Source organism: Girardinichthys multiradiatus, chromosome 6 (assembly GCF_021462225.1).
Source record: "Girardinichthys multiradiatus isolate DD_20200921_A chromosome 6, DD_fGirMul_XY1, whole genome shotgun sequence".
Taxonomy (NCBI): domain Eukaryota; kingdom Metazoa; phylum Chordata; class Actinopteri; order Cyprinodontiformes; family Goodeidae; genus Girardinichthys; species Girardinichthys multiradiatus.
In genome coordinates this window covers 29,723,237-29,737,529 of record NC_061799.1, presented here as the reverse complement: position 1 = coordinate 29,737,529, position 14,293 = coordinate 29,723,237, and the positions used below count along the sequence as shown (strand labels likewise).

Below are 14,293 nucleotides of genomic sequence, written 5' to 3'. Positions count from 1 at the left end.
CTTTCATTTACATGAATACTGTATCACTACAGTCATTTGTTTACAGTATTGCTGTATTTTCACTCTTTGAGTTGAGTGATACATAAAATCAGCACAGTAAATGTATGTAAGCTGTTAAAATTGCTTGTTATTCAGCCCATACCTAATATTGTTGTCCCTAAAGCTTATGACAGTTTTCAGTGCCTAAAATGAAGTTGTTACATTAAGTCTTTTGGAACTCTAAAATGATCCTTCATCAGCTTCAGCTGGGAGTTCTTTATATCCATCCAGGCTGGTGTCTGTCATTAGCAGTCATTGGGCGAGAGGCGGAGGTCTTTATAATTCTTTCAAAAGAAAAGTTTATATATCTATGCCTAATCCTGTTTTATTTAACTGCAGAGAAGGAAGTGATTTAACTAGAAGTAAACACCAAAACTAAACTTGATTTATTCACTAAACAAAAAACTTTTTTTCCACAGATGGTCTCACATTTTCCACAAGCAACCTGTGATACACTGTAGAAATCATATTGAGCTGGCCAGGACCTTCTGCAGTAGGTAAACCATCCCTAAACCATGACACTAACAGCTCTATACATCACAGTTGGTGGAGATTCTTTTCCTGGAATGCTGTAGTTGATTTATGTCAAAATGACTTCCGTTCTAGTGTCCAAATAATTACATTTTAGACTCATATGGCCATAGAACATTTTTCCAGAAGTCCTGGTCCTTCTCTATGTTCCCTCTGGTAAACCTGAGGTGGCCTCCATGTTTTTCTTAGAATAAATGTTTTCTTTTTGCACACCTCCAATAAAAGTTAAACAAGTGCAGTCTCTTTATGATTATACAGAAATGCACTTTCATATCAACAGTAGGAAAAGTCTGCTATAGGTCCCATGATGTCATTTTATGGTTTTTAATTACTTCTTTTTTCACACTGACCTCTACTTTCAGAGGGAACTTGGTTGGACGGCCAGACCGGGCATGTTGGCAGTACTTTTAATGATTCTAAACTCCTCAATTATTTCAAATGATTTTGAAACCTCTTTAAAATACCTTACCTGACTTATTATATGCTATGTGTAATGTTAGCTGAAAAAAACGTTGTGTTTTTTTTTGTCTCAATAATTAATTATTAGTACTAAAATTACCATATATTCACATATAAAGATTAATGTATTCAAAAAACGTTTTATTAAAATTCGTTGAACGTAGACGTTAATATTTTAATCTGGAAACCGTTTCCGCTCATACTGCCACTCACAATAAGGCAGTTATGCGGCGTCTGGTTTTCCATGTTAGTTCTATTTTGAAATTACCAACCCGGAAACGGATCCCTTTTCTTCTTCCTGTTTCCTCTGCTGTGCACTTGGAGAGGATTTTACTATGGCTCAGAAAGTTCAGAAACTCGTCGCTAAAGTTCCCACACTTCTCGGCGGTAAGTGAATGTAGTTTTTCTTCTCTTTTCAGCAGGTATAAAATCATTTTATAGTATTGACCTTTTAAAAAAACTGCGTTGTTAAAGTTTCTCACACCTGCTCAGGTCCTCTGTGACCTCTGCTTATTTTCATCTAAGGTGTAGGCATTGAACACTCTGCTGCAGGTTTTTCTGTCTTATGTTTGGTCATTAAAACCGAAAAAAACTCTCCTGCCTTTCACTTTTTAAATAAGGTAGTTTGTGTGTCATTGCAGCCGCTGTCACATACTCCAAACCACGGCTGGCGACCTTCTGGTATTACGCCCGGGTGGAGCTGGTGCCTCCGTCCCCTGCGGAGATCCCCAAAGCCATAGAGGCCGCCAAAGGTCTGATCAGGAGCTACCAGACGGGACGCCTCGGACAGACCACAGTCAAAGTAAGTTTTATTGACTGCGACCTTTTAGACTGGTTTAACTTAACATCCATTGGAGCTAAAAATCTTCAGCATGAAAACAAGATTGTAGGAACTGAACTAGACATTTCGATCCTTAATTGAAACAGCACCTACTGATAAAGATATACTTTTAAGCAAAGTTTTTTTTTCATGCAGCCTTATTCAGTGTTTAAAAAGCCAACCTTTAAGTCTCTTAATTGTATTGTCCAGATCAGTTATTTCTATTTCATCTCCATACATTTTAATTGACAAAAAAAAAAAAAATACACAAACCATTTTCCTACATTTTACTTTCCCCGTGTTTCTGTCATGTGTAAAATGTAGTTGGAACTAGAACATCTAATTCTAGTTACTATCAACTCATGCAGCTTTTAGGTGTTCCCCTGCTGCCACACGCCTGACTTAAATGAATAGGTGTTTATGGGGCTTCTGCAGCACCCGATGGCATGCTGAGGAGGTAATACAGTCATTTGAGTCAGGTGTGGTGGAGCAGAGATAAATCTAAAACATGAAGGACAGTGGGTGCTGGGTTGAGAACCACTGATCTACATTATCATTTACAGATTTCTTCTGGTTTTGGCTTTTTTATCACATTTAATTGTTTCAGATTATCAACGGATTAACAGCAAACTTATTAACAGAAATAAAATTTTTATGAAAACGTAGCTAGATGACCATTGTTGTCTGATTTCTCTTCAAAATGGGAAAGACACGTGAGCTTGGCAAATGTTTTTTTTTTTTTACCAAAACATTTAAAGCAACTACTAGTGTGACAAACAAGGGTAAATCAGGACCCGACTTTGCCACCACACACACACACACAGTGAGCTGGTTATGGTAAGGAGCTCACTATTTGAGAAGTGTCATCATACTACTACAATTAAAGGAGTTTAAATTTTAGAAATCGGCAGGGCATTATTAGTCAAGGACAGGCTGGAGCCAATATAATCCCAACAGAAAAATGCAATAAATAATCGACAAATATATAGGAAAGTTTGGCGGGGGGAAAAAAAGAGTGTCTTTCAGAATTATGAAAACAATTTCCAACACATCATGACAAACGTGACATTTCAGAAGGAAGGTTTCTGACAAAATTAGATCAGTCTTGTCAACAAGGAGATTAACAGTAATGGATTATAATGAACTATCAATAAGTATATTCATCCACCAGGAGCTACCTTTGACAATGGAAAAAAAACATTAAACCTCCAAATCACAAGAGAAACAATGTAGAGTGAAAAAACCCCATAATACTCCTGTTTAGGTTTTTAAAGTTTGAACATAACTTGAAGCACTTGTCTTGTATGAAAATGTTATCGTTTGTTCTGCTTCAGGATGTCGTGAGGAATGGACTTGTGACCACTGAGGTGTTGATGTGGTTCTTCATCGGAGAGTGCATCGGCAAAGGAGGCCTGATTGGATACAATGTCTGACTAATGGATTTCTTCTTTTTGCACTTGTGATTATGACATTCTCAACAAATTCCACTTCATTTTAAAATAAAATTATTGAATCAGTTTTGGGTATTAACTTCCATTATGTTCGGCTATATTTTATTTACAGAAGATTTACAAAAATACAACAAAAGCCAACAAGAGAACCTATCTGTTAGAAAGTATCAGGGTTACAAAACGCTTTATAATACCTCATGGAGCTCTTATTAAGGTATTAATAATAACTTGACATATTTTAAATGTATGAGTCAAAGTGTATGCTAAATAAGATGGATGTTTGGTAGATTTTACTGCTATGTGATGATGGACATCTCCTCTCGCTCTCGACTCTCGGACATTGCTTTCACAACATTTCCCAAGTATCTATAGAAAGCATGTCGCAAATCGTCTGGCTCTTCCTCCAGGTTGGAGTGAATAAGTGGTAGCTTGCTCAGATTTGGTGCTGTGTCAAAACAATAAAACCCATTAGTCCAGAAAACAAATAACATTAATTTAAGAGGGACAGAGATTACCTAAAGGCAGTCGGCCATCTGCTATCTTGCTCCCAGGCTTGTGGTGAGCTATGAGTAAACACTGGCTGTCCAGTAAACTTTGGGTGGAGATGAACATGGAGTGCCATGTCTCGATTTCTGTTAGGTGACTCGGAACATCAGGATTAAAAATGATCACCACGCCGCTGCAGTCCTTCATGAGTGCAGGCCAGCAGGATTCAAATCTGCAAGCAAACAAAAAAAACATGTTGGGTTCAAGTTATGAAAAACTGCATTTCCATGGTAAGATTTAAACCATTTTCTAACAGGTCAACTAACTTAAAATCCCCTGAACAGTCCCAAAGTTCAACATCACAGGTCTTGTCATTGCTGCCCTCAGGCTGGGATTCAAATTCCAGGATCCTTGAGAGAGTAGAAAGCAGTAGCATTTAGTTGAAAGGGGTCCAACAATCAAGACAAGAATTTTTAAACTTTGTGAAATGCTTTAAACTTCTCTGAGGTAATTTAACATTAATATCTGTAAAAGGACATAAAATGGGTAATATGTTTGTGTAAAGTGTAGTATTGCGTGTAGTACTCTACATCAAACACAGGATTTGTGTACCTGGCTCCTTGAGTTGGTCTGTATTCCCCACCCACGTTTTCTGTTGTGTCCGAAAGAAAGTTTGCAAGAACAGTTTTCCCACTCTGGAAAAAAAAAGCAGGTAGGTGATCTTAAAAAAAATGTCCATATCTTTTTCACATTTGGCAACAATAACACTTATTCACTTTAAGGTGTTATTGTGTTTGGCACTTGCAGGCAAGGAGAAATAAACTGATGAAGCTTTTCCTGACCTGTTTTCTCTGATGTCGGACCTGCAGATTCCAGTTTCCTTTCTAAGGACGATGATTGTTACGAAATAATTTCTAGAATTATTTGTTTTAAATGCTTCAAAAAGGGCCATGAAGATTAAAAACAAAACTACAAGTTTATTTTTTTGTTTATAACAGGTTAGTGAATCCTACAGAAAAAAAAAATTTCTTGTTTATTTATCAAAGCATATGTCCCTAAACTTTATCTGATTTTTAATGAACTCAAAAGAAAGTCCATCTTTAAAACAGGCAATTTGCGGATCCATTTATGGACAAAAAAATAGCTGGAGCTGTTAGTTGTGAAGCATTAAATGAACTATAAAAAATACAGATATTTTCGTATTAATATGCTGATCACTGATTTAAGTAGACCAAGGGAAACCTAACAGTGATCTCTGGCCAAACAATTGCTGCATCACTATGTCAAAGTCAATTTTACAAATAAAGTTACAGTATTAAAACTAAAGAATAAGATATACAGTTGAAAATTTATGCATTAATGCAAATAAAACTTTGTTTAGAAATGACAGAAATAACTGCCATAAGGGATGACATTTTTGATACATATTTGACATTATAATGCCCTGAAAAAGGCAGCTGTATAATATGGATATTATACACTTATTTTTTGGACAAACGTTTTTTATTCCCTTGAACAAATGACAACCTTTAAAATACCACAGAACTACAAAAATGTTACTAATAACAGGTGTTGTGTTAAAATGTTTGTGGTACTATGGTTTTTTGGACAAGTGATATTTGAAGTTAATTTTTTGTCATCTATAATTCTCTTCATAGAAAAGTATTGGGACACAAATTAAGCTTGTATCATGATAATATGATTTGTTTCATGGCATTTTTTTTTTTTTTTTTTTACTTGCTCGTGATATAACTAAAGACTATTATCAATCATCCACTCCACAAATCTGGCCTTTATTTCAAAGTTGCAAGAAGAAAGCTATTGCTGAAAGAAAGCCTTAAATAGTGAGATTTACAGTTTTCCACTAAACATCATCCTTAACACACCATCCCCACAGTGAAACATTTGTGTTCACAGATGCTCTCCGTCTAATTTGACAAAGCTTGATTAATTACTTAATGAAGCATTGTATCATTGTACATTTTCATAATCAGGGTGACTGTCTACTTGTCAACACATTACAGCTACAGGCAGTACTCAATCTTACCTCAGAAGGACCAACGAAGAGAATTTTTGCTTTGAACATTTTCACCAGCTGAGCATTAGCCTGTCAAGCTAACTTGCAGTGATGGAGCCCCGGCCGCGCAAAGCTATCGTCTAGAGTAAAAACTTATATTAACATATATCTATGAAGAAATACCTATAGTATTTTCAGCTTCAAGTAGTCACATTTATATGAGCTACGTAGATGTTGTCGAAGCTGTTCAGTGGCAGTAAACATCCTCTTCGTTTCTATGGTTTCAGCCAGTTCCTTTTCCTTTGTTTTATTCATTGGCTGTGCGGAACTCTACTCAAAGTTAGCCCCGCCCATTTCCGGTCTAAAAAAATCCAATAAGCTTTTGGCAAATGTATTTGCGTTGTCACGTCGCTTGAAAGCTAACCAATCAGGCTTGGATATTGTGAAGGAGCGTTTCCAATTGTAGTAGCGTTAGTAACAGAGACAAAGCGAAAGCGTGAGTAATATTTCTGCTTTCAAAGCATATATTTGTACGGAGCTATGTTTAAGTGAAGTAAAAACAATAAATCTGTTGGTGGTTTTGCTTGTTTCATTAAACTAACAAGTGTTTAGTGGGTGGACCGAAAAGCTTAGCAGCTACTGAGCCTCATCTGTTGCTATGTGGTGATCTCAGCGTCTGTTCTGACACAAGTCTAGTTATTAATGCCAAGGTAATAACACACATGCTGTAACAGTAAACTACATTGCACAATTGCCATGTCTTCTGTTTTAGCACTAACTGTTACTCTCTTGTTTTAGTTTTTAATGTGAGGTATGTCTCCAGAGGGTAATCCCCAAAGTCCCCCCCTTGGTTTCAGCACCACCAAGGAGGATCTCCCTCTAAGTCGTGGTGACCTAGACAACAGTCATGAACCAGGAGGAGAGAACAGGGCACATAGTAGTCTCCAGACAAGAGCTGAGTCTGGGTGAGGATCTGGAATGCATGTTCTTTGTATAGCACAGCATAAACTGCAGAAAAAGTGCAAATAACTGTTGGATACCTAAAGGTTTTCTCTCTCTTATCTCCCTTTTAGCCATGAGAATTTCAACAATGGAAGGAGCCATTCTCTTAAAGTCCTAATTGATGCAGAAGTTGCTGCCAGTGCTGCAGCAATACAGCTTGTGGCTTTCAAAGATGCAATGGAAGACGAATTTGCCGTACGCTACTTTTGTGCAATTTTGTATCCTACGGGTTTTGTTTAAAATATTTGCAGTTTATTTAGAACGTGGTTGTTCCAGAACATATCTTAGAATTTGTGTTATTGTAGGGTTCTGGGAGGTCTACTAAAGACAAAAGACAAACTACACGGCAGAAAGGACTTTTGCTGGAGAAATTGGAGGAATTTAAGCGTCTGAATAAATCAGTACGACAGAAGCTGAAACAACTGCAAGATGAAGAGGTACATTTCTTTAGGATGTGGTCTTACTTTTGTAAATTTAGACCAGCAAACATTTTTCACTCATAAGTTCGTCTTAATCTGCATTGATTCTAGATCTATCGAATTGATGCTGACAGAAAGATGGACACTTTACTGAAAAGGATCAGAAAGGCTGAAAGTGAAAATGAGGTGACTGTTTTGTTAAATCATATTTGGTCAAAGAAGTTTTCTAAATGAGGTCTGAGGGGAGGGAATGACAAAATTGTCTTTGTTTTGGTACATAAGCACTTAAAAAGAGATCTCAATGAGACAGAGCTGAGGATTGGGAAACTGATTGATATGCGGAGAGAAGAGCAGGTAAGAACCACAGATGCTTTTATACAAATTTTTCAGAGTAGGCCTGGGCTCGTTACAGGTATCAAGTTATCGGCCAAGTGATTAAAAGGTCATGGTTTCAAGACCTCTAAAGCTTTCCGTCACACCGTCCCAACCATACTTTTAATTAGATGCCAGAGAAAGTGAAACCAGACTTTTCTCCAGCTTTTAGTTGCAAAATTAGCTCAAGTCTCCCCCCTCCCGTTTGTTGCTGCACACTGCTGGTCAGCAGGCTGAACGAAAGGTTTGCTTAAAATAGAAAGCTTTCCTGGACTAGGCTGTTAGTTGTATTAAGGTAATGCTATTTTTAAAAATGCAGTTGATATACTACGAGCTGCATGTCTGCCAGGCAGTCAAATGCTAACCGAGCAGATAGCCTCACAGTCTTTGTCTCTACTAGCAGATTTTATATTACAGGAATGCCTAAGTCCATGCATTAAAATTAAAATAGCAGTGAATTCATGTTGTAGATGATGTTATCAGTTGTAATCAATATGGGAAAATTTTTTGCTTTTTATGTTTTAAATAAAAATAATTACACCATGTTATTTTTGTAACCATTTTTTACATATATAGATTTTAACTATACATTTGGTATCTCTGCTAAAGATGATCATACCATGAGAATCTCATGCCAGCCCATACCTACTTTCATGCCTATTGAATAATTCAGTTTGAAAGCATGGGTTATTTTTTTTTTTATCAGGAGAACATTAAAAGCATGGTTCACACCAGCAAGTCTGCTGAAGCAACTCGTGCTCGTCTGCAGGGGCAGCTGCGCAACAAGGAAGCAGAGAACAATCGTCTGACTGTGCAGTTACGGGTAAAAACCCTCCACCCAATTAACCCGAGGCTGTGGAGGAAAAGTTTTAAAATATATGAGATATTAAGATACATTTTTGTTTTCTTGATGTGTTTTAGACCCTGGAGAGAACATTAACGGAGCAGAAGTTGGAGATCAATCAGCTGAAGGCATCCTTTGCCTCCCTGACCAAAAAGGCAGCGCAGGACAAAGAATCTCTGAAGAAAGCAACTCGAGCACAAAAACTGAGAACAGAGAGATTTGAAGCTGCTATAGAAAAATGCTATGCACAGCTAAAGGAAAAGGTACGACATTAACACAAATGTGAGTGCAAGTTTTAAGAACTTTAGTGCATCAAAACGTCAGGATATTGCATTCACTGTCAGGATGCTGAACTGGCTAAAGCCCATTCAGAGAGAGACTCCAGGAGACGACAGAAGGAACAGATGACGGATGACAGAGAAAAACTTGTTGCTTATATAGACCTTCTGAAAAGGTCTGCTGTGCACACACAATAATCATAGTCATAGACTTCAGCATGCACATGAGACAGCTACACATTTATACTGATGAACTGTATGACTGTTCTTTTCCAATAGTCAATTTGCAGATTTGACACTGAGGTTTCAGAAAGAGAAAGACGAGCTAAATGCAGCTAATGAAACAATGACACAAAGGCTCGAAAAACTCATTGCTGAAAATGGAGACCTCACCATCAGTAACGCAGCACTCAAGGTATGAAGCGCCACACAGCTTGTGTATGAAATTCACTTTTTCAATTTTACAAATTCTATGTGAAATTTTCTATGCACTGGTATTTGTAGTTTATTTGATGCTTTTGGGTGCAATTCAGTAGATTAGAAGATCATCGAAAAGCGTGGTAGAAAAAGGTGCACAGGGATAACCACAGCCATGTGAGGCTGGTGAAGCCAAACAAAGAGTTTGATAAGGTGTAGACTGTGGTTAGAGTCAGTGCTTCAAGAGCTACCACACACAATATATCAAGGACAAGGGATACAACTAACAGATTCCTTGTTTTAGTTTTTAATATAGAAAAGTTGGCCTGTTAAAATGTCCATGATCAGTACAGTATTTCCATTCAATAGTTGGTAAGGGCTCCTTTTACATTAATTATGGCACCAGTACTGCATGACATGGAGGAGAGCAGTCTGAGGTTCTGCTGAGATGTCAAAGAAGCCCAGGTTGTTTTAATAGCAGCCTAAGGAAACACAACAACAATCGGGATACAGGAAGTGCTCTAACATTTCCTGGCAGAGGACTGCACTGGCTTTGGACCTAATAAAATACGGTAGACCAGGACCAGCAGATGACATGGCACCCCAAATTATCACTGACTGGAAACTTTACACTGGACCTCAAGCAACTTGGATTGTGTGCCTCTTCTCTCTTCAAGTTTCTGGGACTGTGAATGAAATGCAAAATTCAATTTCACTTGAAAAGAGAACTTCACTTAAGAGCTCTCCAGCCCCTTCCTTGTAGCCAAGGTAAACCACATCTGATGTAGTCTCTGGTTCTGTGTGATTTAACATAAGGAATATTGCAGTTGTAACCCATTGCCTCTATACGTTTGTCGTACCCTCTTGAAGCACTCACTCCACCTGTAGTCATCACCTTCTGAATCTCTGCAAGCTGTTGAATATGCTTTGCTTAACAACACCGTAATGGCAGCCGTTATCCTTGTTGTTTGTGCAAATCTTTCTACCTCAGGTTTTCCTTCCACTCAACATTGCATTAATATGCCTGGGAACTGCTACCCTCCCTTACAGCAGTTGACAGTGACTGCTTGCTGCACATCTACAAAGTCAGCTGTATCTCCCATTATTGTTTAGACCATAATGGGGTCAAGGCTTAGCATTTCTTCTGCATTTTTTTTATTGTTCTTATGTAATATTCAATTACCAGAATTTGTGTTTTTCATTGCTGTCAGCTACAATCAAATTTAACAGAAATGTTTGAAATATTTCACTTTGTGTGTAATGAATCTATATAATTTATCTTCTTGTATTGAATTACTAATATTAATGTAATTTATTGAAATGCAACTATTCATTGTATTTCTCACTAGGCAAGATTTTTCCCACAACTGTTATTTTCTAGCATTTTCTTGCTCTTTAATGCTGAAGCTGAAATTATATTTATTTACGCTTGATTGCAGGCGTCTGCGGCTCGGTTGGAGGAGCAGCTCGCTGATTGTGAGTCCGCGCTCGTGGAAGAAAAGACCGTCTCTCTAGAAAGGAAGCATGAAACGAAACAATACCAGTATCAGGTCTGTATTCTTCAGAGTAACAACATGTCTGAAGGGAGTTGGTTATAGGGTCTAAAACTGATGTAAGGAGCATACTCCCCATCTCTGAATTGTGTCATCCAAGGCTGCCTCAGTGCTTGAGTCAAGTTCTTTTAGTGCTCAACAGGTGGCTGTAGGGAAGAATCTTGTTTTTGTTTTTAGTCTGGAAGGATCATGATGCTACTGTAGTGTAAAAATGTGTTCGTTGCTTTCCTATAAACACTTTACCAAGACATTGAAAAAATGAAAAACAATCCTTTATATAGTTTAAGGACAATGTAAGAGTGGGAGTTCAGGAAATTAACAGACCTTTAGACTCAGACGGCGATTCACTCTCTGCGGAGGACTTTAACAATCTTGGCGTTACGAGTAATGGTAGGACAGAGCAGTACAAGATTCTGTACAAGTGGCACTAAGGAGGTTTCTCCGTAGGGTGACTGGATTCATCCTTAGAGATGGGGTGAGGAGATCCATCATCCAAGGAGATCTTAGGGAAGGGCCACTGCTCCTCTGCACCGAAAGGAGTTAGCTGAGGTGGTTTGGACTAATGATTAGGATGCTTCCTGGAAGCCTCCTTTTTGGAGGTTTACAGAACTCCAAATTTTGTTTTTCGTGCTTTATCATGATGTTCTCATTCTGATGTTCTAAGGCTTGTTTTGTTGTGTCTTATGGAAACTGTTTTTCGTGGAGGATTGCAATTATCAGGAATAACTAAGATCATCAGTCTTGCCTTTTTTTTTTGTTGTTGCATAAAAAAAATGAAACCGGTTTACCTCTGGGTTTTAAAATAAGCCCAAAGTTCTTTAAGTGGGTTTGGAATGGAACCAAGCATTGTAAACCATGATTTAAAATAAGATGCCATGATTTAACTGACCTAAGTTTGTACAAATGCCAAAAAATAGTGAAAGAGCCCTTTACTACACTGCTGAATAAGCAGCCAGCTTCAGCCCTATGTTGTTTTGTGATTCGTGGGAAATAAACTGCTAATAAAACCCAGGAAAGTGAATGTTTTGTACTTGGATGTCCATATTGGAATAAAAGTTGATGAAAAAATTTGAAAATATCATAGGAACTCTGTTATCTCAAAGACTCAACTGTTTCTCCCTCTTTCTAGGTTGCAGAACTTAAAGCTGAGATTGAGAGCCTTCGAATAAAATATGCAAATCTATTGTTGGAAACAGAAAGGACACGAGAGGGAAAGGAAATGGAGGTTGAGAAGGTATTCCCACCTCTACATTTTAATCCTTTTTACCAGTTAATGACTAACAGTTGGTTTAAGCAGAAATTCAAGCATAACTCTTGAACTTTTTCTAGTATATTCACCTCCACAGCACTCTGTTTCTTGCTGATAGTTAACCTGTCATCATGCCATTAGATTTCTTCTGTTAAACCCTCAAATAGTGTGTTTTGACAACCTAACATAGTGCCACTCTTTTCAGTTTAAGAAGCAACAATAGGGAGCTTTGCAAACATAAACCTTTCCTCTGTGCTGTGCCTATTCCCTGCACTGCATCCACTCTGGAGCCCAGGTGAGGCAGGAGCTGCAGGGGAACGTAGAGGAGCTGAGGGTTTACCCCCAGTTACTGAGTGAAGCCCAGCAGAGTCTCCTCGAATGCCAGGAGAACCTGCAAAGCTTGGAGAGGAAGTGCTCAGAAAAGTCAGAGTCTGTTAAGCAGCTGCAGTTTAAGGTGTGCAACACTAGCTGTTGTTATCAGCAGATGTGACATGTAAAACTCATTTCCCAACATCCCACCACTAGGTGGTAGTACACCCCCTGTGTATCCTGGTGCATTTTGCTTCCTGATGTGAGTTCTTCTGGTTGCAATAAAGAAAATACTTGTTTGCAGTGTAGCATATGTGCTGATGCACCCCTGTGTATATTTTGATATGTTTGTTTGTGCTGTGTGAGGTCTCTATCACTTACATTGTGTGTCCCACATATTTTATTTGCTAAATAATTAATTTCCTGTAATTCTATGTCTCCAAACAATGCGTTTCTGATTGAAAAAATTTGGATGTGCAGGCGGAGAGTCAAGCTAAACAGCTGCAATCATCTGTGGAGACGAAAGAGTCCGTATATGAGGCCAATTTGAAGGTACAAGAAAAAGTACATTCTCTCCAAAGGTGAGACACACACTCTGCAGAACCACCTTATTGCTGCCCTTACAGCTGCAAGTCATTTGGTGGAAGTTTCTATTAGCTGTGCACATCTAGAGGCTGAAATGTTTACCCGTTCTTTGGCAAAGAGCTTCAGCTTAGATAGATTGGATGGAGAGTGTCTGTGAACATGCATTTTGTAGTCTTGACAAATGTTTTTAGTGGGATTTTGGTCTGAACTTTGACTGGGCCATTCTAACAGCTATGCTTTAGTCCAAAACTGGGGTATTTGATTCAGGTGTGTTGAAGCAGAGACACATCTAAATGTTTCAGGACACCAGGCCTCAAGGACTGCAGTTTGACACCTATAGACTAAGGGGATATCAATACTTTATCTTTAGAAAAATGGAACAGCTACAGCAGGAGAACTTGGAGCTCGTACAAAAGCTCACAGCTCAGGAGGAGGCTCTTAGCTACGGCAACCGGCAGCTGGATCAGCGCTCATCGGAGTGTCAGACTCTGAACCGGCAGCTGGAAGCAGCTTTGTCAGATGTCAGAGAACAGGTGAGGCTTAGCAGTCATCTGGCCCCCGGTCAGCATTTACTAGAAGCAATGTTTAATAGCATAGACCAAAAGAAAAATGCACCACAAACCAACAATTAATAGCCCAATATAAATGTAATCTAATATGTAATGCTGTACTTGTCCGAGAGAAAAAACACTAACGCGCAATTGATTTGTCTTAGGTGAACAAAGTAAAAAGCCATGCTTCCTCCAGAGAAGAGGCTCTGCAGACAAAAATCCTGGAACTCCATGCTGAGAAGAGCAGAAGGGATAATGAACTGAGGCTTCTACGCCAAAGCAAGCAAACTGTGAGCATCATGTTCCTAAAACATCCTCTTTTTCTCAGGTAGCAAATGATGAGATGACTGATTGTCGAGCTGATGTCAGAATAAACTGCTGCTTGTCTGTCATCGATCTCCAGGCTGAGAAACAGTTTGAGGTGCGTCTGAAGGACCTGCAGCTCAGCCTGGACCAATCAGAGAGCCACAAACGGAGCATTCAGAACTACGTTGATTTCCTCAAAAATTCTTATAAGACAATGTTTGATGAAGGGCTACAAACATCAGCTTTTGGACCATCGTATTTTCTAAAGTGATGGTTTGCATTTCTAATGTGTGTGTGTGTGTGTGCATGCATGCACTGTAATGTTCATTTCAAATGAGAGTGGAGAAAAATGTTTTATTGTTTTGCTGCAAACTAAAAGCAGTCTTCATTTTATGCTGTCTTAAGACGGTAGCTTTTGCATTTAGCTGATAGGGATAACCCTGAATTTATAGAGAGGTTCGGATGGCTGGTTTTTACCTCGGGTCCAAAGAGAGGCTGTATAATACAGGTCCTTCTCAAAATATTAGCATATTGTGATAAAGTTCCTTATTTTCCATACTGTCATGATGAAAATTTAACATTCATATATTTTAGATTCATTGCAC

General features: G+C 38.4%; 3 protein-coding genes across 7 annotated transcripts; 2 read left to right on the top strand and 1 right to left on the bottom strand.

Annotated features, from left to right (window-relative positions):
• The first annotated feature begins 1,258 nt into the window (after nt 1–1,258).
• On the top strand, nt 1,259–3,366 carry LOC124869515 (ATP synthase subunit g, mitochondrial-like). Its single transcript, XM_047367397.1, has 3 exons — nt 1,259–1,416; nt 1,671–1,831; nt 3,184–3,366. Exons 1-3 carry the CDS (start codon nt 1,365–1,367, stop codon nt 3,280–3,282), a joined length of 312 nt encoding a protein of 103 aa, XP_047223353.1. The 5' UTR covers nt 1,259–1,364; the 3' UTR covers nt 3,283–3,366.
• ift22 (intraflagellar transport 22 homolog (Chlamydomonas)) lies at nt 3,367–6,108 on the bottom strand. The gene is made up of 5 exons (XM_047367396.1): nt 5,834–6,108; nt 4,399–4,481; nt 4,113–4,196; nt 3,816–4,018; nt 3,367–3,745 (listed from the first exon to the last, which is right to left on the bottom strand). The coding sequence occupies exons 1-5, from the start codon at nt 5,870–5,872 to the stop codon at nt 3,597–3,599; spliced, it is 558 nt and encodes a 185-aa protein (XP_047223352.1). The 5' UTR covers nt 5,873–6,108; the 3' UTR covers nt 3,367–3,596.
• A 59-nt stretch (nt 6,109–6,167) lies between these two features.
• Nucleotides 6,168–14,081, top strand: LOC124870336 (outer dense fiber protein 2-like). 5 transcript variants are annotated; one of them, XM_047368957.1, is made up of 18 exons: nt 6,168–6,299; nt 6,409–6,513; nt 6,615–6,768; nt 6,877–7,000; nt 7,111–7,242; nt 7,336–7,410; nt 7,507–7,578; nt 8,303–8,419; nt 8,518–8,703; nt 8,785–8,894; nt 8,998–9,133; nt 10,575–10,685; nt 11,818–11,922; nt 12,233–12,391; nt 12,727–12,827; nt 13,202–13,364; nt 13,547–13,672; nt 13,786–14,081. In XM_047368957.1, the coding sequence occupies exons 3-18, from the start codon at nt 6,617–6,619 to the stop codon at nt 13,957–13,959; spliced, it is 2,043 nt and encodes a 680-aa protein (XP_047224913.1). In that variant the 5' UTR covers nt 6,168–6,299; nt 6,409–6,513; nt 6,615–6,616; the 3' UTR covers nt 13,960–14,081. The 5 variants fall into 5 exon arrangements, with proteins under 5 accessions (XP_047224913.1, XP_047224911.1, XP_047224916.1 ...); XM_047368955.1 differs by having other exon boundaries at nt 6,602–6,768; XM_047368960.1 differs by lacking the exon at nt 12,233–12,391 and having other exon boundaries at nt 6,602–6,768.
• The last annotated feature ends 212 nt before the right edge of the window (nt 14,082–14,293 follow it).

What these genes read in the sequence shown, in the direction of transcription:
- LOC124870336 (XM_047368957.1), top strand. Translation starts at nt 6,617, where the DNA reads ATGTCTCCAGAGGGTAATCCCCAAAGTCCCCCCCTTGGTTTCAGCACC. An exon ending in TCAGTAACGCAGCACTCAAG is followed by an intron (nt 9,134 to 10,574) that starts GTATGAAGCGCC and finishes GCTTGATTGCAG; the next exon opens with GCGTCTGCGGCTCGGTTGGA. An exon ending in CGAAACAATACCAGTATCAG is followed by an intron (nt 10,686 to 11,817) that starts GTCTGTATTCTT and finishes CCCTCTTTCTAG; the next exon opens with GTTGCAGAACTTAAAGCTGA.
- ift22 (XM_047367396.1), bottom strand. Translation starts at nt 5,872, where the DNA reads ATGTTCAAAGCAAAAATTCTCTTCGTTGGTCCTTCTGAG. An exon ending in TCTTCGTTGGTCCTTCTGAG is followed by an intron (nt 4,482 to 5,833) that starts GTAAGATTGAGT and finishes TTTTTTTTCCAG; the next exon opens with AGTGGGAAAACTGTTCTTGC. An exon ending in GACTGTTCAGGGGATTTTAA is followed by an intron (nt 4,019 to 4,112) that starts GTTAGTTGACCT and finishes GTTTGCTTGCAG; the next exon opens with ATTTGAATCCTGCTGGCCTG.
- LOC124869515 (XM_047367397.1), top strand. Translation starts at nt 1,365, where the DNA reads ATGGCTCAGAAAGTTCAGAAACTCGTCGCTAAAGTTCCCACACTTCTC. An exon ending in AGTTCCCACACTTCTCGGCG is followed by an intron (nt 1,417 to 1,670) that starts GTAAGTGAATGT and finishes GTGTCATTGCAG; the next exon opens with CCGCTGTCACATACTCCAAA. An exon ending in TCGGACAGACCACAGTCAAA is followed by an intron (nt 1,832 to 3,183) that starts GTAAGTTTTATT and finishes GTTCTGCTTCAG; the next exon opens with GATGTCGTGAGGAATGGACT.